Raw genomic sequence first — 24,043 nt, forward strand, 5'->3', positions numbered from 1 at the left:
CAATCCAACATCAGTAGTCTCATCGTTACAGCACCAAACCTTCAGCATGATTGAAATTCACATAATATGCTGATTTGAGGAACTTCCAAAACAGTACAGATCTCGATCTGTCTCCTGCTCAGCTTTGAAATTGTCAATGTAGTTTCTCTTTAGTTATGGTTGTTCAGCCTTGTTGAGGTTGTTGATTTTAAAATTTTTGCGAGAGTGATGAGACAGGTGGAACCGTGGAGGGACGAAGAAGACGCGCGGTGACAAATTGTATGATTTTTTTTTTGTTGATGCTCTGTTCATTGTAATCGAAGGGCAGTATAACACAGAATTAGTCAGTTTTGTTGTTTTACTTTTGGTTCTTCAGTCCATCATTGTTCATGCATGTAAAATGGTAACATGAGTCACGAGGATAATGTTCATTACATTAGAAGGTGCCACAGTGGGATGATCATTTGCCACAATACAAGATAGAAAAAATTACTCACTCCGTCCTCTCTTTAGAGTCCAAGTACACCATTTTAGGTTGTCTCTTAATAAGACTCCATTTTGTAAAGTTAGTGGGTAAAAGCCGGCGGATTTTCCATTTCGCCCGTAAAAGTAGATTCTATTTTGAAAAATTAATGAGTAAAAATGTAATTATGATATCTCCATGAAGGGTAAGTAGAGAAAGTGGACGTAAAAGCTGATGTGAAAGATATAATTATGATATATCCTTAATAAATTGGAGTTACGAAGCTAACACTTAAAAATGGATGGAGAGAGTATTCAGTTTCCTTGGGACACCACCAAAGGTGTTATAGGCCATTCCTGAGCACACATACATGTAGGGCCAATATATCGGTGCCAACTTATCATCCTCAGCCATCACGCCCTCCACGAAACCATTCCTCCACCATTGAGCCAATGAAGCCTTCCACCACCCACTCCTTCCCCAACACAACCACCACTGCGACACATCCACCTGAAACCCTTGCCATTGAAACCACCACCTAGACCCCCACTCTCGATACACAACCACTACATGAACTACCACTAGAACACTTGCCCGGGTGCCTGCGAACTTCCGAAAAATACTCACACCTATCGCCATTCACAAATCCGAACCTAATTTTGTTGGCATCCAAACCACCCCATTGTAGCCTCAATCTAGGCCCTAATCCCTACCAACGGCTCACCACAAAAATAAATACTAGCAATTATTTAATAGTCCAAGAGTACTGCCTCGTGATACTCTAGATCACTTTATGACCACTCGTTCTCATGGGATCCATACACTTAGTGGTAAACCCAACATGATTGTATGATTGTAAAGTGGTTTGAAGTAACATGTGGCGGTAGTCCCGAATTATTGCATAACTTCACATAAATAAAGATGAGAGATAAAATCCATACAAGATTGGACCCAATATCGCTGGCCCACCTGTCTAATGGACCTATCTAATGGAACAAGAAATATCAAGGAGGACCTTTCTATCACATTTTTGCTTTTTAACAAATTTCTTGTTTCAAATGAACACATGTAAGAAAATGCTTTTTGTTTTCCTTAACTTTTTACGATTTCTTCGAAAACAATTTTCGTGCAATTTCTTGATAAGTAAACAGAACCAATAGCATCTCCAATACAATCTTTTAAAACATATTTTTGCCCTAAAAACACCTTTTTGAAATCAATTTCTCAACATTAAAGGAAAGATAGTGCTTCAACCTATTCTATATTTGAGAGGATTGTACATTCGTACTATGTATTAGAAGTAGGGGTGTGCACGGGTCGGACGGGTCGGGTTCGGCCCCGGCCTCGAACCCGAACCGACATGCTGGGTATCAATGTTTTTGGCCCCGAACCCGAACCAAACGAGTGGGAATAACCGTCCGCGTGCCCGATTTTTTTGGTCGGTCGGGTCCGACCAAAACCGAAGTAATCTATATGAATTGGTCGGTTTTGGTCGGGTCGGGTAAGAAAAACAGCACCCCGAGCCCCGAATTGAAAACTGATTTTTTACAAAAAAAAATGAACTCGTACCCGACCGAACATGTGAACCACATGTTCGGTCCCGCCAGAGACCCTTCGGATTGGGTCGGGTTCGTCGGGTCATGGGTTTTTTTTGTTGGGAAAAATTCGGCAATAACAGAAATTCCAGAGAACAATCTCATTGATAACAACATGATTACATGAACGAATCAAGTTACAAAATACATAACAGTAGACAAATTGTAAGTACGAGATACAAACAAAATTTTCGGATCAAGAATCGAGTCCTGTGCGATACCACAGTCACCTTAAGAAAGATTCGCCGCCTACCGAAGGTGTTGTAGGTTACGTCGGCGTCTTCCTCCCAGGGTTGGCTCGGCTAAACTGCAAGCCATCGGAACACCACCGTTGACCGCCTTGGCGAACTGACTACCGCCTGCCTCTCTCTCTCAAGAACGAATTTCAGAATTTGCTGGAAAGTTGTGAGTTTGCTTATGCTCCTCCAAAACGTGGAGCCTCAATTTATAGGGTGGAGGAGGGCTGAATAACTCCTGCAATGAATTCTGCCCATTGAATTCTGAATTGATTTCTGCCATCAAGAGGGAGGAGTAATGCTGCCATCAAGGTGGAGGGGTTACGGGAGTTACGATTACACACATCAATACGTCTATTGATTGTGGTGCGTCTAGATTCAACGAACTCGGGACCGATTGCCTCGGAAGACCCTCCAAAATCCCGGTTTCATTCACCCGAAATTCCATAAATTTCCAACATTTTTCACACCCCTAATTAGAAGGATGAAACAAGTTCATATTCCATATTTGAAGGATTGACAAAAAAATAATTTGGGGATGCGTTTTTATGAAATTGAGAGAAATAAACAAATCCTAAAAATACACCTTTGTAGCTATCCTCCAATTCCAAAAAGAACTTGTTCACAGCCCTAACTTCAAAAACCCTAAACCCTAACCGATCTCTCTTCCTAACAAAGATGCAAACTCTCTTCTTAAAAAGTCTATTCCCTAAACCCAACAAATCAACCTTCCTCTGTTTCTTCTCTTCTCTATCGTCTCTTACTAACTCTCGTACCTCAAACCCATCCCTCTTCAATTTCCTCTCTAAAACCTTGCAATTCTCTGAACCACAAGCCATTTCTATCTCCAAACGCTTCGCATCGAGAAAATCCCTAGAAAAGCCACACTCCGTGTATCAATTTCTCAGACAATTCGGCTTATCCGACGTTCAAATTCAATCTTCCGTTCGGCTCACCCCAAATATCCTCTTCTCCAACGTAGACAAGACTTTGAAACCCAAGCTGCAGTTTTTTCAGTGATCCTGACAGTAACTCTCTTACTTTTATAGGAGTTATGCCATTGTGAAAATACGATATCTGGGCTCATATTTTTTGTGTCCCAAACAAATGAGGAATGTTAATATCCATTTGCTTATATTTTTGCCCATAATTAGCTTTGACTGTTTGTCTATGTTATGTTTTTCTATTTTTCTCAAGTGGATGTGCCTCACTTCAATAAGACTCACACCTCGCCTTGCTCCTAATAATGGATTTTTGGGGCCTCAGTGTGCACCTAGCAACGAACTTTTGGGACCTCATTACTATGTTCCATTCTCGTCCATTGCTGAGTAAGGAATATCTTTGCCTTCAACCTAACAATGAACTTTTGGGGCCTCAGTGTGCGCCTAGCAACGTACTTTTGGGGCCTCATTACCATGTACCATTTGTTCGTTGGTAATTGAGGAATATCTTTGCTTTATATGTGACATTTAATTCCCTTTACTTAATCCTGGATAGCCTACATCCTCGCAAACATAAAAAACATACACAAAGAGGCATAGTAGTGCAAGTGGAATTCCAACTGCTCGCACTATCAATATATATTGCATCATGCATGTTATTTGAGATATTTGTAAGATTGTAAGTAATTGCCTTGAGCAAAGTACTCTTAGGAATTGCATTGAATTTTGGTAACCTCCGTCTGGAGGAGAGTCACATCCGTCAAGGTTTGCATGCGAAACTATATTTTATTTGTTTGGATCCGTGGCTTAAGTCTGTTCGGATGCTAGGACACGAAATTAACGCCGTTAAGTTAGTTTGACGGTTTGACCTATTTTCCAGGCTCTGCCATATAAAGAGACGTTGGGGAGTGCTAGGCTTTTGTGCCTTGGGTGAGATATTAGGGTTTTGGGTTTCTCTTTGGGTTCCACTAGGGTTTTGTTTCCCTTTGGATTCTGCTGGAGTTTTGTCGCTAATATTGTTTGGTGCTTTTTGAGAGTTACGGATATAGCCAACTCTTTGTCATCTATCCTCGTTCAGGGTGAATCCTCTCTTGCTCCTTGCATGTGGAGTACGTTTATGCTTATAATCAGGCGGAACCATGTAAATCTTTGTGTCCTTGTTTGATAGCTTGTTGGTTTTTTTTTTTCTCTACTTGTCAATTGTCATAACAAAATGGTATTAGAGATCAGAGTTTCATCCTAGGCATTCGTTTGTTCTACTTGTACTGATTGTCAATGTGGACTTTGTAACTTGACACCACATACTTGGAGAAGTTGGGTTTGGGTGTTTTTTAGATCAAATTTTAGATTCTAACTACTTGAAAGCCGGTTTTCATCTTTTATTGCAGCATGTTTATTTGCTTCTACTCAAGTTTAAAATCTATAATCTGCAGCCAAATTTGAAGTTATAATCCAAAATATGTAATTATAGCTATCGTAAAGACGCCTTTAGGTTCCATGTTTTGTAAAAGTTACTCCCTCCATTCCTTTTTAAGCGTCAAGTTTCTTAATTCCAACTTATTTAAGAGACATCACCATTACACCTTTCATATACAACTTTTACCTTCACTTTCTAAAATTATTGTTCACTTTTACCTATTAACTTTTCAAAAGGATAAAGTTATAGTTGCACAAATTTTTACCCAGTAATTTTTTAAAACTGACTACTCAAATTGGAATACTTGACTATTATTTGGGAATGTAGGGAGTAATTTTTTCAATTTTTTCTCATTTAAACAGAGCCAGTTTTTTTTTTTTTTTGCAGCTTAATCATAATAGCATATATATGTTTATCTGCTTATACTGTAATCCAAAATCTACATCTACAGTAAAGGTAAGATAAGAGTCTCTTAATAAATATAGTCACCGGGTCATGCCCACATGGGTTGTCAGAGAAGGAGCTCTCTGGATATGGGGTTGTCGGAGATGGAGGATTCGGAGGGGGAAAGGTGTTTTGTCAGAGAGAGAGAGAGAGAGAGAGAGAGAGAGAGAGAGAGGAATTCCTTTTATATTTAAACTCAGTCATTCATTTTCAATGGCTGAGAGCCTGAGACGTTGTGTTAAATGTTGTAGTGTCTACGAAACCGGCGCCTAATTTATTTTGCAGATACGGAGTGGATTAATTATATCATTGTTTATTGATTTTTTGGAGAATTGTTGTTGTGCTAGACTTTTGAGGATTTAGGTCCATATCAGTTATACTATGAGAAAGTCTACTCGCAGAACTCCAGATGCAACTGTATCCTGAGTAATTATGTCCAGAGTTGTGGTCGAGAGTGAGTTGTATACGTAGCTCATTTCACATAATACTATTGAGGACTCATTTGTATTTTCGAGGTAGTAGTGCACTATTTAAATTTGTCCTCTTCACTTGTGCTGATTCTTTATTTCTCTGAAATCAGACATAGCACAGCTAATCCTGTTGTATTACTTGTCTTCTCAACCGGCCAACAATTCCACGATATTCAGTTCTCTGCTGAACAAATCAAAAATCATAATTCACCTCTTTATCTTCTCCTGCTTTCTCTACTCTTGATAAGTATGGTAATGAGTTCATTTTCATCCACAAACCAATTAATCCTTCCTAGGTTATCGACAATGCTTCAACATCACTGACCAATTGGCAGAATGAAGTTACCACACGATGGAAACCACCGAGAAGAGGCGCTGTGAAAATAAATTGTGATGCATCCATGAAAAAGAACAATACCACGGCGTCTATAGCAGTCATTCTACGTGATTGGAAGGGAAGACTAATAGATGGTTTTGCAAAAAGAATTCATGCCACCTCAATATTCTACAAGCTGAAGCAATGTCTATTTGATATGTGCTTGTGTTCTGGCAAAAGGCTAGGAACTTGTTGAGCATTTAGATCCAGGGAGACAACGAAGAAGTTATTCAGCTCTGCATCTTGGGGGACGACCCTCCATGGGAGTGTGCCCCTATAATTTTCAATATCCGAGAAATGGCGTTGGAATCTAAGTTCTCTTTCTCTTGGTGTCCAAGGAAAGCCTAATGAAGCTGCAAATGTTGGCAACTTGTGGTCGTATGATATCCCTGTTGTAGTGAGATTTGCGTTAGTGGTTTGCGCAATTAGGGTGCACAGTTTCATTCAGGAAAGACTGAAGTGTGACTGCTTGGGATAATTAATTGCTGAAGAATTTATCTCAATTCCAAAAAAAAAAAAAAATGGAAATCAAAGCATCACTAAATGCAGTTTTCTTCAACTGAAAGGAGGCTCTCTGGCATTTCATCTTCGGGAAAATGACCGTCCAGGATGCATTTTGATAATTAATATCCGTCACGGACATAATGAGAATATTTGTTAATATTAAAATTTTAACTTTTTAACAAATTTATTGTTTCAAACAAACACATGTAAGAAAATGCTTTTCCTTTTCTTTTCCTTTGTTTTTTTTACGATTTCCTCGAAAACTGTTTTCATGCAATTTCTTGACAACTGAATAGAGCCAATAGCATCTCCAATGCAATCTTCTTAAAACACATTTTTGCCTTCCAAAACATCTTTTTGAAATCAATTTCTAGATTTTGAAGAAAATTTGTCTGAAAAGATTGTACATTCGTCCTATATATTTGAAGGATGAAAAAAAGGTCATATTCCTTATTTTAAGGAATTGACAAAAAAATATTTTGAAGGATGAGTTTTGAGAAAATTGAGAGAAAAAAAACCAAACAAAGCCTTAACTTCACGAATAAAAGAAACAAAGCCTTATAATTTCGGAAAACCCTAAACCCTAATCTCTCTTCCTGCAAACCCAACAAAGATGGAAACTCTGTTCTTAACATATCTCCACCCTAAACCCTAACATATCTCTCTCTCTCTCTCTCTCTCTCTCTCTCTCTCTCTCTCGCGGGATATGTGAAATTGTGAATCAACAAGTTACTGCGAAGATGCAAAATCTGTGCAGAAAGGTTTCGCTCTCACATTTCCGTTCAAGAACTCTCTTCTGTAAGCCCAACTACTCGCCCTTCCTCTGTTTCTTCACTTCTGTTTCGTCTCCTACTCACTCTCGCACCTCAAATCCCTCCCTCTCCAATTTCCTCATTGAAACCTTGGCATTCTCTGAACCACGAGCCGTTTCCATCTCCAAACGCTTTGCATCGAGAAAATCCCTAAAAAAGCCACACTCCGTGGTTCATTTACTCAGACAATTCGGCTTATCGGACGTCCAAATTCAATCTTCCGTTCAGCTCAACCCAAATATTCTCTTCTCCAAAGTAGAAAAGACTTTGAAGCCCAAGCTGCAGTTCTTTCAGGATCTGGGTCTCACTGGTCCTGAGTTGGGTAAGTTCATTTCGAAGAATTCTAGCGTTTTGAATGCTAGTTTGGAGAAAAAATTGATGCCCTGCATTGATATGATCAAGAAAACCCTCGTAAACGATAAAAACAATCAGCATTTGATTCAGGTTCTGCAGAGGTACCGTCAGGTTGTCTCCAAACCTGAATCGATGAAACACAGCATTGCCTTCTTGGAGAGCTGCGGCATTGTTGGGTCCCAGCTCTCGACGCTTTTGAGGTGGCAACCTTGGCTTTTCTTTCAGAAAGAGCCGGCTCTTAGGGACCTCATTTCGCGAGTTTTAGATATGGGGTTTTCTGTTGATTCAAGGATGTTGGTTCATGCTGTGATCGCAGTTAGTTGCATAAGCGGTGAGAATTATAGTAGGAAGTTTGAAATGCTGAAGAGTTTTGGGTTCTCAATGGATGAATGCATGGATATGTTTAGGAGAGCTCCGAGAACATTTACGGTTTCCGAAGATCAGTTGAAGTTTAAGATTGATTTCTTCTTGAATCATATAAAGTTGGACAGGTGTGCATTAATCAGTTGGCCTATATGTTTGACGTACAGCATGGAGAAGAGAGTAATTCCTCGTTATAGAGTTTTACAGGTTATCAAGTCCAAGAGGCTGTTACAGAAGGGGCCAAGTTTTCTTAACTTACTTCGTTATTCAGAAGAGGACTTTCTAAGGAAATTTATGTCAAGGTTTAGAGATGACTGGGAGGAACTTTTGGTGATTTACAAGGGCAATCCTTTAAATTCTTGACTCTTCAGTATAATAGGAAATATGAACCCTTAATTCATTCATATTTTAAACTATCATGAGCAATTTCTCCATCAATGTTGTACTTTGGCGTTGCTTAGCGGTGAGAAACCTCCCTAAGCGAAAGCCATGGGCACCTCTGGAACCACAACTAGAGTCAGAACTCGGGTTTTCACCACATATTTCCCTCAAGGCTGAACTCCGAGTAACTCTTTTGAAAAATCGTATTTTGGGGTTTAAAGTTGGCAAGTTCTAGCTTTATGGTATGCAGTGTACTGTCGTTGACAATTTTTTTAAACATGATAGCATGGTTTAATAGCCATAAGCAATTAGGGTACACTGTGTAGAACCATATGGGAATGAGGCAGGTTAAGGGTGACTTAGTTCGATGTTTAATTTGCTGAAGAAGTGGTCTCAATTTCCTGAAGATTGACAACAAGTGGTGCGTTTTTTGTTTTTAAGTAAAGATTAAACTGGATATGAAAGGTACTTCCTAGTTACCCTTTTGTGTCATGGTCTTAATATTTTTCTGGCAACATTGTTCTTATTTGTTTTGTCATTGGGTTATAATATAACCGTTATATTATTCATGTTTTTTTTTCACGTTTAACCTGTGAAACTAGACATTGGATTTCATTGGTATTTGCCTAGCTGTAGTGTTCCCTTTTCAATGCTACTATATGAAATGAAACATTGCATTTCACTGGTAGTTGCCTTACCGTAGTTGTTTAAGGCACACATAGGCGAGCATGGTGTACCCATACCCGAAGGCCAAGCCTGATTTTGCACCTCACCAGGGATGGGGCATGGCGACGTGAAAGAAACTCACCATAGGCTTCTCGTTTAGGTGAGAGGTGCTCTGAAAAGTAGTAAAGGGGATTGAAATATTAACCCTGAAAGCAGAAAAGTGGAAGCTGAGTTCCTCACATCGTATCAGAGTCTTAGCAATCCACAAACTTCACACCACTAACCACCAAATTTGATTGAAGTCTTTGGTAATCACAAAGTTGATTGGATTGCCAGTCGAAGTCTTGACCTGTGTTGATCAATTGAAGTCTCCTCTCTTCTTTTCCTCGTCCCCTATCCTTCTTCTTGCTTGCTTGCTTTTTTATCTTACCAAATTTTTTGTGTTTAATTTTTGGAGTTTTGTTTCTATTTTTCTACAATGTGGCATTTGTATGGGTATTCGGTTATAGCATTGCACTTGTATAGTCATTATTATACACGAATTATTTGTCCTTTTGACAAACACTTAAGTGATCTTAGACCATAGTAGCAGGGTACTTCTAAAATGGGTGCGCTCCCAAGACAGGAGCTTGAATTGTCGCTCCCAAGATGGGAACTTGATGGATGCTCCAAACTAAGCCGGGAGCTTATCGGGTTGCTAAGGTAGTAACTCTTTTACTTTTAAGAGAGTTATGCCATTGTGAAATTAAGAATACGGAAATCGTATCGGCCAAGAAGTTTTGCAAATTGAAAATATCTAACTTTTAAAATTACCCTTTAAGATTGGAAAAATTCTCAATAAGTATGGCTTTTCCTTTAATGGTTAGTATTTAAACATATTTTATCCACATGTTCATATAATCTATATACGATTCTTAGGCGCTCCTAGCTTTTTGATGCCTTTGCTCCCCCGCACAAAGCATCACTAAATGCAGTTTCTTCAACTGAAAAATTGAAGGGAATAGGGGAAGGTACTAGCAACTTGCCCTTTTATGGCACGTCATAATGGTTTTGAACAACTGCAGACTTCACCCGTTGTTCTTTGTTTTTGAACGGGGATTTCACTGGTACTTGGCTACCTGAAATTCTTGCCCCCTTTAAACGTGGTTTTAGGATAACAAAAGGTATGCTTGATTTTTCATTTTAAATTTCGCTCTGTTCTTGCATTCAACCATTTACTTGCACCGCCTATGCTCGTAGTTGGTAAGTGATTGGGCGTAGAAGTTTATTTATCTGAAGGCGTATCTTTTATTCAATTGTTTGTTTTTCCCAAAACTCCTTTTTTATCTTTGCATTGCTTTCCAGATTTTTCGCCAGACAATCTTTTTCTTATATTCTGTATTTTCGGATAGCATGTGTGGATACAGATGCAAACGGACACAAAGGGCTACAACTCCTAACTTTCACCTGGGTATTCAACCTTGATGCTGCATTTTTTAGCTGGGGGAAAAAATATTGCTGTGCGTAATTTGTGATATTCATAAGAGAGGAATTCCGTTCTTTGATCGAAATGAAACTTTTTCTCCTCTCCGGACTACTGCCCGGTTAATGCTCCGGTCCAGCCTACTGCTGCTTTCATAAGAAACCTGAGAGTGAAATGTGAACACTGGCAAACAAACTGGTTGTCAACTTGGCATTTCCCCCATCCTCCGGGGTGCAGCTTCTCGCAAAACTGTTCACAATTTGGTTGTTTGCAGGAGAACGGTGGCCGGGACCGCTTCTCATCCTTACATATGAGTGTCACTCTGTAACTCTCACCTGCGTAGAAAAGAAATTCAGGAACACCAAAATGAATGGAATAGGATACATTCGGCATAGTTGCTTCATTGTGTTTCAGAATAGGATGTTAGTCTAGGGGCAAAATGAAGGGATATCAAACACCCAAAAAATTAAAACATTCGTGAATGTTTCTGTACCATAATGCAATGAGACAATAACCACGACAAGGAACTAAAGCTGCTACAATGGGCTTCATCTAGAGAGAGAGAGAGAGAGAGACTAATGCAAATAATGGTTTTGCGAACTAAAGGGTCATATGACTCATATCAACAAAATAATGCATGGTTTTATTGGGACTAGGAGTACCTGTGGTGCAGCACTGCACTACGGGCTTGTAGGGCATTCTGAAAGCAACTTTCGAGAAATGATCATCACAATCCGATGCCGTCATTCTATAGAATTTGGTAAGAATTTTATAGTTGTAAAAAATCAAATTGATTGGAGATCGATAGCCAATGATCAGAAAACACGTGTTTTTGAAAAATGAACGGTTGGTACGATTCAGAGAATGAACTATAAGACAAATCTAACTCGATCAAGAAAGGTCTTATTAAGTGAATTTTTTTGTGCAAGTATAGTGCTCCGCGCTCCGCAAACTCTAAAACATGTGCGATTCGGATCCTAATGAACACACTACGGCGTCTGTAGCAGTCATTCTTCGTGATTGGAAGGGAAGACTAATAGATGGTTTTGCTAAAAGAATTCAAGCCGCCTCAATTCTACAAGCTGAAGCAACGGCTATTCGATATGCTTTGCGTCTCAGAGGACTACCCTCCATGAGAGCGTGCTCCTATAATTTTCGATATCCGAAAAATGGCATTGGAATCTAAGTTCTCTTTCTCGTGGTGTCCAAGGAAAGCTAATGAAGCTGCAAATTGGGTAGCCAAGACCCTTACCAACTGTTTTTTACCTCACTCTTGGATATCCTATCCTTCCGGGGATTTTCTTCGCGTTCTTTCTTTTGGGTAGCCAAGACCCTTTACCAAGTACTATTTTTGACTCCTAGTTTGTGGTCGGCTCCCAAGTGATCAAAAGTGAGTTAATTTTGTCTTTGACGGTCTGACCCTTGTTCAGGGGCTCTCTTTGACGAACCCTCCAGGTACAGACTGTCTCTCATCTCACATCAACCGGTAATTACCGGACCTAAGGCCTAATGGTAACCTCAAGGGAAGTGAGGAATGAAATATCAGGCCTTGGGACACCCTTTGAGTTTTGGACCTTGTGGATTTGGGTGCTAAATGCTGGCAACTTGCGGTCGTATGATATCCCGGTTGTAGAGAGATTTGCGTTAAGCAATATAAAGGGTGCACTGTTTCATTCAGGAAAGACTGAAGTGTGACTGCTTGGGATACTTAATTGCTGAAGAATTCATCTCAATTCCAGAAAAAAGACAATCAAAGCATCACTGAATGCTGTTTTCTTGAACTGAAGAATTGAAGGGAATAGGGGAAGGTACTAGCCAGTTACCCTCTAGTGGCACGTCATAATGGTTTTGAATGATTTATTGCATTTGGTCGTCGGATTGAACTTTAGTATAAGCGGTATGTTTTTGTTCGCGTTTGGTTTATTAAACAAGTCCTTTCGACTTCACCCGTACTTCTTTGTTTTTGAACTGGGATTTCACCGGTAGTTTGCTATCTGAATTCTTGCCCCCTTCCAATGTAGTTTTACAATAAGAAATCCACTAAAAGATATAGTACTTGGTTTTCGTTTTAATTTTTGCTCTGTTCTTGCATTCAACCATTTACTTAGCACAGCCTATGCTTGTAGTTTGTGCGTGATTGGAAGTCGGAGTTTATTTATCTGAAGCCATATCTTTTACTTGATCATTTGTTTTTCTCGAAACTCCTTTTTATCTTGCATTGCTTTCCAGATTGTTCAGCAGACAATATTATTCTCATATTCTGTATTTTCGGATAGTATGTGCGCATGCGCATGCAAAGGGCCACGTAAAGGGTCACAACTCCTTACTTTCACCTGGGTATTCAACCTTGATACTGCATTTTATATTGCTGCGCGTGATTTGAGATATTCATAAGATAGAAAATTATTGCATATCGGCCTGAGGAATTCCGTTCTTTGATTGGAATGAAACTTTTTCTCCACTCCGGACTACTGCCCGGTTAATGCTCCAGCCTACTGCTGCTTTCATAAGAAACACGAGAGCGAAAGCTGCAAATTTGTTTGAAGGGGTCGAGTATTTGCACTCCCGTTCTCTATAAAGCTGGAGTAGTAGTAACCAAAAACTTCATCTTGACCATCTGATTGCTTAATGGGATGATTTATGCTCTCAGACAAATTCTTTCAGACGGAGTTTCTTTTTGTAATAGTTTCTTTGGCAGGGAATTTTTTTTAGGGACTTTTAGGATGGCTTTGAGTTATTAATCAGAAGCCACAACTACAAATTAATTCGTAAACAGAATACCGGAAGAACAAAAGCCAGTCGAGAAAGCTATATCCATAAGAACCCAAATTATAACTGCTGATCGGATCGACAACAAACCTTAGAAATGCATGAAAAACCCGAAACAAAACAAAACGGACATGAAACTGACATTGAATATACAGATACCCTAAGAACCTTGAAATCGCTAAGTTTGATTATAGATGACGAGATGGTTGAGAAGAAGCCGCGCCTGCTTTCTGGCCGGCCTTGGCAGGCACATCTTTGTAGCAAATGTGAAAACACTGGCAAACAAACTGGTTGTCATCTTGGCATTTCCCCCACCCTGCGGGGTGCAGCTTCTCGCAAAACTGTTCACAATTCAGTTGTTTGCAGGAGAACGGTGGCCGAGTCAGTTTCTCATCCTTGCATACAAGTGTCACTCTGTAACTTTCACCTGCGTAGAAAAGACATTCAGAAACACCAAGACGATGGAAATAGGATACATTCGGCATAGTTTAGTCGCCTTAATTTTTAAAACCGAGTTGTTTCATTCGAGAATGTGTCTGTACCATAATGCAATGAGATAATAACCATGACAAGGACTAAAGCTGCTACAAAGGACTTCATCTTCAATGACAAGATCTTGTTTATGGTGAAGAACAGAGAGAGAGAGAGAGAAGAGGATGAGCTTGTTTATATATATATATATATCTTCAGATTTATCAGTAGTGAAGTGGAAGGGTCGTAGCAATCAAATAATGGAAACTAAGAGCATCCGCAATGGTACTAATCAAAATCAATAATCAAAATGTGTCACGTCAGCATTTGATTATCTATTTAGTCCATAATCAAACTTAACAACTTCTACCTCCACATTGGTTATTTTTGTATTCCTAACAAAAAAAAACCCCACAATACACAATGCACATTTGTCCAATCGCAAACGAGTTTTAATCACGCACCTGACCACACCAAATTATTCGTCTCGATGAGACGATTCCAATATGTGGTGTTTTTGAGTTATTGAGTTATTGAGTTTAATTGTTGAGTTTGATTATTGAGTTTTGGTTATTGGTAAAAGCTGTTAAGTTTGGTTATGGAATGGGTGGAATTTGGTTATTTACTAAAAGACTTATAACTTTGGTTATTACAATGTGGGGTATTTTTTGAGCATTGTTGTTAAATTTGCTTATTCACATCCATTTGCTTATTACAATGTGGATGCTCTAAGGCGAAATAATGCGTTTGCAAACTAAGGAAGTGGAAGGGTCATGTGACTCATATGATCAACAAAATAATGCATGGTTTTATTGGGACTAGGAGTTCCTGTGGTGCAGCACTGCACTATGGGCTTGCAGGGCATTCCGAAAGCAACCTTCGAGAAATGATCGTCACGGTCCGATTCTGTCATTGTATAGAGTTTGCTAAGAACTTTATTGTTGTAAAAAATCAAATTGATCAAAGATTGATAGTCGCATGATCAGACAACACGTATTTCTGAAAAATAAACGGTTAGTATGATTCAGAGAATGAACTAATAAGACAAATCTAACTCGATCATGTTTTTAGATATATACATCTTATTAACTTGATTTTTTGTACAAGTATAGTTCTCCGCACACTCTAAATGATGATTGATTCGGATCCTGAGGATTATCTCTGGAAAAGCCATATTGAGGCACACTACAACCCTGTAGTGCATTTGTCGCAGTACAAGAACCAGATCCTGTTAATAATTGTGTGGTTACTACATGAAAAAGAACCTGAACATAGGAATTAAGTACTCACTAAATGTGTTGATTTATATTTACTTAATTGTCTTGTTTCATCACTTTCACGTTTTGAGACCAAGTGTCCAGATTATTAGAAGAAAAAGAAGATGAAGAAAGAAGCTGATGAAGTTATTATTCAAACAAACAAAAAAAACTTACCAAAAAAGAGCTAGGTTATTCAAAAGACAAAGTAAATTACACAAATTCCCCCCTGCAGCGACTTGCCAAACTAATTATAACAACCGAAACATGTCGTTTAAGGGTTCGGATCCTTTCCAGTAATTATACTGTATCGGATATAGTTGAACAATTAATTTACTCACAATGCAGGAGAGGAAAGCTAGGAGTTGGGGGCCGCGGCTTCCTCAAATTTCATCACATCCGGTACTTCATCCGTTGTTGAAATCCATATATGCTTCTATTGTTCTGATTTCGACTTGCACTACGTACTCATCCAAAAAAACAGGCTTACCCCATCCGAAATCTGACTCATAAAACGGAAAACCTACACCAACTAGAAAATAAGTGAATCCACTTCCTTGTTGGAGGACGACTCCATCGCCTTCTTAACAATCTCTCACAACCATATCATGATATCCATCTTCCCCTTGCAACTCTTCCAGGTACTTGCAGTCAATTTTCCCAACTGCTTCCCCTCGTCTTCCTCACCAGTTCACCCGAATCCATCTCGCTGTTTCCCAATGCACCCGCTCCCAGGCTGAGGCTTCCCAATACATATTCCGACAAAAGCGGGTCCATCCTCCACCCTGCTGCCCAAACATTTCTTTGGGTGGAAATTAGAGAGAGAGAGAGAGAGAGGATGCGATGAAACTCGGAGCCACTGTATTGGTATTGGCACGAGCCATGGCTGCCCAAGTCTTGACAAACATGCTTAAGGTGCATGCATCGGCAATTCTATGGCAAAGAGTTTATACCAACGGCTATACCTCCACAGTTGAACTGCGTACCCTAATAGAACACCACCACTCTCTTCACTTGTGCTTCGAACAAATTGAGTCAATACTTTCAACTCTTGGCAATTCGATGATTCCGGACAGGCAGGCCGCAGGCTTCAACTCGATTGAGATTCTAAGGTTTTGTTCTTGTGAACTTAACTTAAACTTAATTTAAATCTGAAAATTGTCCTTATTTGAATTTTTTTGCATTTGTTAGTTTTGTGCCAAACTTTTATGAGTTAATGATTCGTCTCGACGAGAGGAATTGGAAAAGTAATTTTTTTTTTTACTTTTACCAAAGTATTTTGAGAAATAACCACTTTTTAGCGCAAAAAGTGATTTTTTTTTTTTTTTGATGCTAAAAAGTGCTTGTAGCCTCAATGGATTGGATTCTCTCAAACCTATTACAGTTAAAACATCCAAAAGCAATGAAAAAGGTACGAAACGTATTATAAGAAGTGGTGGGAAGGAACAGGATGGTGGAAGAATCAGACTTGGAAAAACTGGAATACTTGTACATAGACTCATAAAGGAATCTTTCAGGCTCCACCCAGTGACCCCTCTTCTTCTGCCCCATGAAGCCATGCAAGAGTGCATTGTCAACGGTTACCATATACCGCGAAAGGCACAAGTTACCATAAACGTGTGGGCTACTGGGAGAGACCCAAATGTCTGGAAGGATGCAGAGGAGTTTATACCAGAGAGGTATATTGGCACTAGCAAAGATCTCAGGGGGCATATTTTTCAACTTCTTCCTTTTGGCGCTGGCCAGAGGCGTTGCCCTGGATGCAGCCAGGGCTATTGACGGTTCGGCTTGTGGTGACACAATTGGTGCTGCTTTGATTGGGAGCTGCCGGAGGGCATGTTGCCAGGGGACTTGGACATGATTGAGGAGTTTGGCCTAGTGACAACCCGGGCTAAGCATCTCCTAGCCGTTCCAACTTATCACATTAACAAATGATAAGTGCTCTAAACAAGCAAAGCTATGCGTTGCAAGATACTTCTTAATACTACATTTTGTCATTTCCGTATGTCATGGCATTATATTCAAGATAAATATCCCAAATAAGGAGGCCATCATACTTCTCCTAGCAGGCAGGGATGCAAAAAATTTGTGACATGATATTTTCCGAATTTGATTTTGCTGTTAATTTTTCTTGGACTTGCAAGATTACCCACAATTTGTTTCTTTTACCAATTTGACTTGGTATGTTTTTTCTTTTTCATTTACCAATCTGGAGAAGGAAATAAGGGAGAAAGAAGGTGGGATTCAGACTCAAACCCGTGGCCTCATTGACTATTTTCATAAGAAACAAGAGTCGAAAAAAATGACTAGTTGCTGAGTCCAAGAAGAAAAGGCTCCTTCCTTTCATCAACAGAAGAGGTCCTTTTGCATTGCTCGTCTCCAAGAATTTGGACATCTCGAGAAATTTCAGCTTTTTATTAAAGTTTGTGAAGTGATATGAGTTCTTTCCTCTTGGACAAGCTAGAGACAGCTGAGGACACACAAGGGACACATTGGGAGGTTTTTCAAAAGTAGGGTGAGCGTGAAAATTGAAACGGACTATTGGCTCATGGTTACTTAGTTGTGTTGATTTAAATCGTCACAATGTTGGTACTGTTTGTTATTTTATCCTACCAATTTTCACAGAATTGGTTTCCTATATAACCCAATAAACAGCTCGAAAAGCCAGCTGCTCAGTCTTTGTATGGTTTTATTTAAAATAAACCTTCAAAAATTACCTTAACTACCAATAGTATGCAAAATATGAGCACAAGTTGTGATTAATGACAGCAAATATAAAGCACAAAAGCAAAATTGGAGATCAACATTCTCTTTTGAAATATTTCATCTCATGTAGTCACATTGAAACGGGAAGACTCCAGCTAGGCAACTACAGATGAAATCTGGTGACTCGTTCCATAAGTCAAATGTGAACAACAAACCGGATTTATGTAACCCAATGCCAACAAAAAAAACTATGTTGTCAAAAATTATATTAACAACATGACACAAAAAGGTAACTAGCCAGTACCTTTCATATCCATTCAAATCTTACTCGAACAAAAAAGGCATCAGTTGCAGTCGAGAATCTTCATCAGCAAATTAAGCATCCAAGTAGTCACCCTGCACCTGTCTCACGCTTGTATGGTTCAACACAGTGCACTCTAATCGCTTACCGTAGTCAAACAATGCTATCACGCTCAAGAAAATTGACAACAACAGTGCATACCATAAAGCTAGAACTGGCCAACTTTTAGCACCAAAATACCAGCAATCTGTTCAAACCAAACTTTAGCTTTGAGGGAAATGAGTGGCGAAAACCCAAGTTCTGATTCCAATTGTGGTTCTGGAGGTGCTCATGGCTTTCCCATAAAAAGGTTTCGCGCCACAAAGTACTCCTAAAGTCTGACATCCATAGCGTAATTGGTCATGACAGCTAAAATCAACAATCACCGAACGGTTCAGATTTCCTATTCCATCGAAGAGTCACTAATCCAAAGGATCGCCCTTGTAAGCCACCAAAAGTTCCTCTGCATCATCTCTAAACCTTGATATATATTTCTCTAGAAACTTCTCTTCCGACAAATCCAATACGCTAAGTAAAGTTGGCTCCTTCTTTAACAGCGTCTTGCACTTCATAACCTGTAAAACTCTATACCGAGGGAGGACTCTCTCCCTCATGCAGTACATCAAACACGTAGGCCAACTAACTAATGCAGACCTTTCCAACTTGACATCATACAAGAAGAACTCCATTCCAAACTTCAACTTCCCTTCAGAAGCCCCAAGTAATGCCGGAGCCCTCCTAAACATATCCATACATTCATCCTCCGAAAACCCAAAAGTTCTAAACAATTCAATCTTCCTACTAAAAGTCTCACGACTCATGCCACTAACTGTGCCCACAGCATGAACCAACATCCTTGAATCAACAGAAAAACCCAAATCCACAACTCGTGAAACGAGGTCCCTAAGAGCCAGCTCTGAAATAAAGAAAACCCAAGGTCGCTTCTTCAAAAGCAATGAGAGCTGGGGCCCCACGATGCCGCAGCTCTCCAAGAAGGCAATATTGCATTTCAATCTCAATACGGGTTTCGGAACGACCCAATAGGACCTCTGCAGAACCCGAATCAAACCCTGATTGTTCTCGTCATTTCCGAGGATTTTCTTGATAATGTCAACGCAGGGTATCAATGTTCTCTCCAAACTGTAAAGCAAAACATGAGCATGAGTTGAAATGAACTTACCCAGATCAGGACCAGTGAAACCCAGATCCTGAAAGAACTGGAGCTTGGGCTTCAAAGTCTTGTCTACGTCGGAGAAGAGGATATTGGGCTTGAGCCGGACGGAGGATCGAATCTGGGGGTCGGAGAAGCCGAGCTGTTTGAGAAATTGAACCACCGACTGTGGCTTTTTGAGGGTCTTTTTCGATGGGAAGCGGTTGGAGATGGAAATGGCTTGTGGTTCGGAGAATGTCAAGGTGTCGATGAGGAAATTGGAGAGGGAAAGGTTTGTGTTTGTGGTGCGTATCCGAGGGAGAGAGGATAGAGAAGAGACGGAACAGACGAAGGGTTTGTTTTTGATGTTGGGTTTAGAGAGAGAAGGGAAAGGGGAGAGAGAAAGGAATGGGATCTGGGTTTGCATCTTTCTTGGCTTTTTTAGATGTTTACACAGAGATGGGAGGAAGAGAGATCGGTTGGGGTTTAGGGGTTTTTGATTATTTTGAAGTTACCACAGCATGGGTTTTTAAAAAGGCTCTCTTTCACTCCGGTTCGGTTCGATCCCTTTCAGATTTAAAGTTTCGGTTCGATTTGGTTGAGCTTGAAGTGAAAAGTCAAGTAACCCGAATCGAATCGAAAATTTCATTTTTTTTCTATTCCAAAACCAAAAACTGATTGGTATCGAGCTGAGACTGACCAAAAACCAAAAATTTCAGTCAAATGTTCGTCAGTTATATTTTCACTCCTAACTCAGGACTCGAATGAAACTGCGGATTATTCTTCTAGTATTTCCTCCGTCCCCATTTTTTAATACCGATTATCACTTTTTACTGTCTTAAATTTTTTGTCCCACTTTAGAACTAAATGGCTAAAAAGAAGAATTTTCCATTTTATCCTTTCTAAAAATCAATTCTGCTAAGTACTAACAAAAAAGGGCAGATTCAAGAGTAAAATTGAAAAATCAAATAATCAAACATGCAATTATTATGTCTTCTTATTAAGTTAGAATCTCGAAAAGTGACTAAAAAATGAGGACGGATGAAGTATATGGAAACTGGAAAGCAATTCTAAGATCAAATGAGTTCCAGAATATCAATTTTGTACCGTACATTTCGAAAGGGGTTTTAGTAGATTATTTACAAGACTATGGTTGGCGGCAACCTAGCTAGTAGAGTGAGCAATGGTCATTCACAACTATTCAAATACATAAAGTGAACCTTAAAAAGGTCCTCATTTACAATTACTCCATTTGTCCCTTTTTTAAGTATTAATTACGTCCTGTATGCTATTTTCAATGCCTTATATCTCTCAACATAAGTTTTGTTTTATGTTTATAAAATCATTGTCTTATAAAAATAATTGAGATCTGCAATATCAAATAATATTTATATTGCATATTTTTAGCTATATACATTAAGAGATATAGGCATTTGAAAATGACACGTAGAACCGTTGTGGACATTAAAAAGGGAAGGAAGGAGTACAAGGCAATGAACACAAACATCACCAAAACAGAGCTATTGAGAAATAAGCAGAAAATAATTGGCCATACTACAAAAGCATCGCCAAAGACAGAGCTACAACCGATGAGCGTATCCATAATTTCATTTAATATAAATGCCTCCAGAAAAACCTTAACGACCAATCACTTTCAAAATATGACTACACGTTATAAGCAACTGGCGGAAATATGAATCACAAAACAAAAATCCGAAAATCGAATAATCAAGGGTCTTATTAGTCTAAGATAACAATTTGGCACCAAAAGATGGATTAAGGACAAAGGAAGAACGTATATGGTCATGTTTCTAATCCAATTTCATCTAAGCCAAGTTAAGGTAATCATACTACCCCTTTATAAAATGTAACATATAAACACAAAACATATGAGTAGTAAAGACTTCTACCATAAACTTTCTATTAGTTCGCAATCATAAAAAATAAATCTTGAGAATAGGTTTAGTCTTCTTCCTTTTTTTTTCCTTTTTTTTATCGGCAAATGTAACATTTTATTATAAAAAACGTGATCAGGATACATCAGGCTAGGGAAAGGGAGGGGGGTTTAGTCTATTTATGCTAATATAAACTGAATTAAGATCTGAGAATAGATTTCCAAACTTCAATTATTGTCCTAGCTAGAACTCCTCAGTCAAGAAGTTGCATTAGGGCATTTTTTAGTATAATATCCTACAAATCGTTCGAAAAAAAAAAAAAACCATTTAAATGCCTACTAAAAGTGAACAGACAAGACAATTAAGTAAATCTAAATCAACACATTTAGTGACTACTTAATTCTCATGGTTAGGTTATTTTTCACATATTAAACTATACAATAAACCCTCTGATATGACCCTTCCACTTCCTTAGTTTGCAAACGCATCATTTTGCATTAGTTTCCATTTTTTTTTATGTTAATACGACTCTTCCACTTCACAAGTCCTCTCTTACGAATACAAGAGTAATTGTTCAGCGCTCTCGGAATACCGCCTGGCATTGCTTACGTGGTGGCACTCATAATACGTCGCGACAAATTATGCGGTGAGAACATTATTGTTCACTTTTGTTCAGGAGACAATGAGTCACCCACATTGTGTGGTGGCGATTTTTTGTTTTGCAGAGATTGCCTTGTGGTACTCCATGAGTACCCAATAATTGGCCCGAAAATTTATTACTGATAAAGTCTGTAGATATATATATATATAGACACACACACACAAACAAGCTCATGGTCTTGTCGCTCTCCCTTGACAAAAGCTTTCTCTCTGCTCTCTCCTCTCTCTAAACTCTACCCCCTCTGTAGCTCACCCATAAACTAGATCTTGTATTAGAAGAAGATGAAGCCCTCAACTTTGGTCCTTGTCATGGTTATTATCTCACTGCATTATGGTACGAAACTACAAACACACTATCAAATGTTCTTATTTTTTGGTGTTTTTGAACTGGAAGAGTCAAGTATTGTCGATCCCTCCATTTTGCTATTTATACTTGTACAAGATGAGAGATTTGCCCCTCTTAACATTCTCTCTTAAAAAAAACTCAGGTTTTAAAAAATACGACTACAGCATGCCGAACGTCTCCTATTTCATTCATCTTGATGTTTCTGATTCTTTTCTACGCAGGCGAAAGTTACAGAGTGACACTTATATGTAAAAATACGACTATAGTATGCCGAACGTCTCCTATTTCATTCATCTTGATGTTTCTGTTTCTCTTCTACGCAGGCGAGAGTTACAGAGTGACACTTATATGCAAGGATGAGAAGAGGTCTCGGCCACCGTTCTCCTGCAAACAACCAAACTGTGAACAGTTCTGCGAGAAGCTGCACCCCGAAGGATGGGGGAAATGCCAAGATGACAACCAGTTTGTTTGCCAGTGTTTTCACATTTGCTACAAAGATGTGCCTGCCAAGGTCGGCCTGGAAGCAGACACGGCTTCTTCTCAACCTTCTCGTCATCTGTAATCGAACTTAGTCTAGCTAGTGATTTCAAGGTTTTTATAGGTTGTCTTTATCTTCAATACCAGTTTCATGTCTCATTTGTAATCGTACTTAGTCTAGCAATTTCAAGGTTTTTAGGATACCATTATCTTCAAATTTCAGTTTTGTGTCCGTTTCTTACGTTTTTGTTTTGGATTTTTCATGCATTTCTAGGGTTTGTTGTCGATCGAATCAGCACTTATAATTGGGGTCCATATCAATCTAGCTTTCTCTATAGGCTTTTGCTTTTTTGGTCTTCCGTTTATTTGTAGTTTTGGATTTTGATTAAAAACTCAGAGCCATCCTAAAAGTCCCTAAAAAAAAACTCTCTGTCAAAGAAACTGTTAAAAAAAAAAAATCCGTCCAAACGAACTCGCCTGAGAGCATAAATCATTCCATTAAACTATCAGATGGTGAAGGTGAAGTTTTAGGTTACTTCTGCTCCAGCATAATAGAGAATGAGTGCGACCGGGCAGTAGTCCGGACCGGAGAAAAAGTTTCCTTCCAATCAGAGCGAAATTCCTATGCCGATATGCAATAATTTCCTATCTTATGAACATCTCAAATTTCGAGCAACAATGTTTTTCCCCAGCTATGAAATGCAGCATCAAGGGTGAATACCCAGGTGAAAGTTGGGAGTCGTAGCCCTTTATGTGTCCGTTGGCATGTGTATGCGCGCGTGCTATCCGAAAATACAGAATATGAGAACAAAAATCATCAGCTGAAAAATCTGGAAACGAATGAAAGATAACAAAAAAGGAGTTTAAGAAAAATAAGTGATTGAATAAAAGATATGCCTTCAGATAAATAAACTTCTACTTCCAAGTTCCAACCAAAAAAGGGAGCGCGAACATCAATTTCCTTCAATAAATCTACGTGCTTATTCCAAACATCATGACAGGCCATAACTGGGTAAGTTGCTAGTACCTTCCCTTATTCCCTTCAATTCTTCAGTTGAAGAAAACTGCATTTAGTGACGCTTTGATGGTCTTCATTTGGAATTGAGATCAATTCTTTAGAAGCAGTCACACTTCAGTACTTCCAGAATGAAACATTGCACCTTAATTGCTTAACGTTAATGCAAATCCCTCTACAACCGACGATGTCATACACCACAAGTGGCCAACCTTTAGCAACCAAATCCACAAGGTCCAAAACCCAAAGGGTGTCCCCAAGGCCTAATATTTCATTCCTCGCTTCCCTTGAGGTTACCATAAGGATTTAGGCCTGGTAATTATCTGTTCACGTGAAATGAGAGGCTTGTATGTACCGGTTGGATTCATAAAAGAGAAGGGCTGAACACCCTTGTCAAAAGACAAAATGAACTCACTTTTGATCACTTGGGAGCTGACCACAAACTAGGAGTCAAAACTAGTACTTTCATATTCAATCCAATCTGTATAGCATCAT

General features: G+C 39.1%; 3 protein-coding genes across 3 annotated transcripts; 2 read left to right on the forward strand and 1 right to left on the reverse strand.

Moving 5' to 3' along the window:
* The first annotated feature begins 7,024 nt into the window (after positions 1–7,024).
* LOC131303947 (uncharacterized) lies at positions 7,025–8,898 on the forward strand. The gene is made up of 2 exons (XM_058331018.1): positions 7,025–8,082; positions 8,162–8,898. The coding sequence occupies exons 1-2, from the start codon at positions 7,166–7,168 to the stop codon at positions 8,238–8,240; spliced, it is 996 nt and encodes a 331-aa protein (XP_058187001.1). The 5' UTR covers positions 7,025–7,165; the 3' UTR covers positions 8,241–8,898.
* A 6,943-nt stretch (positions 8,899–15,841) lies between these two features.
* LOC131303117 (bifunctional dihydrocamalexate synthase/camalexin synthase-like) lies at positions 15,842–16,820 on the forward strand. Its single transcript, XM_058329911.1, has 3 exons — positions 15,842–16,071; positions 16,309–16,638; positions 16,706–16,820. Exons 1-3 carry the CDS (start codon positions 15,842–15,844, stop codon positions 16,818–16,820), a joined length of 675 nt encoding a protein of 224 aa, XP_058185894.1.
* Positions 16,821–17,752: 932 nt separating this feature from the next.
* LOC131303946 (uncharacterized) lies at positions 17,753–19,670 on the reverse strand. Its single transcript, XM_058331017.1, has one exon. It carries the CDS (start codon positions 19,580–19,582, stop codon positions 18,428–18,430), a length of 1,155 nt encoding a protein of 384 aa, XP_058187000.1. The 5' UTR covers positions 19,583–19,670; the 3' UTR covers positions 17,753–18,427.
* Positions 19,671–24,043: the final 4,373 nt, after the last annotated feature.

Source organism: Rhododendron vialii, chromosome 10a, assembly GCF_030253575.1.
Source record: "Rhododendron vialii isolate Sample 1 chromosome 10a, ASM3025357v1".
NCBI classification, from domain to species: domain Eukaryota; kingdom Viridiplantae; phylum Streptophyta; class Magnoliopsida; order Ericales; family Ericaceae; genus Rhododendron; species Rhododendron vialii.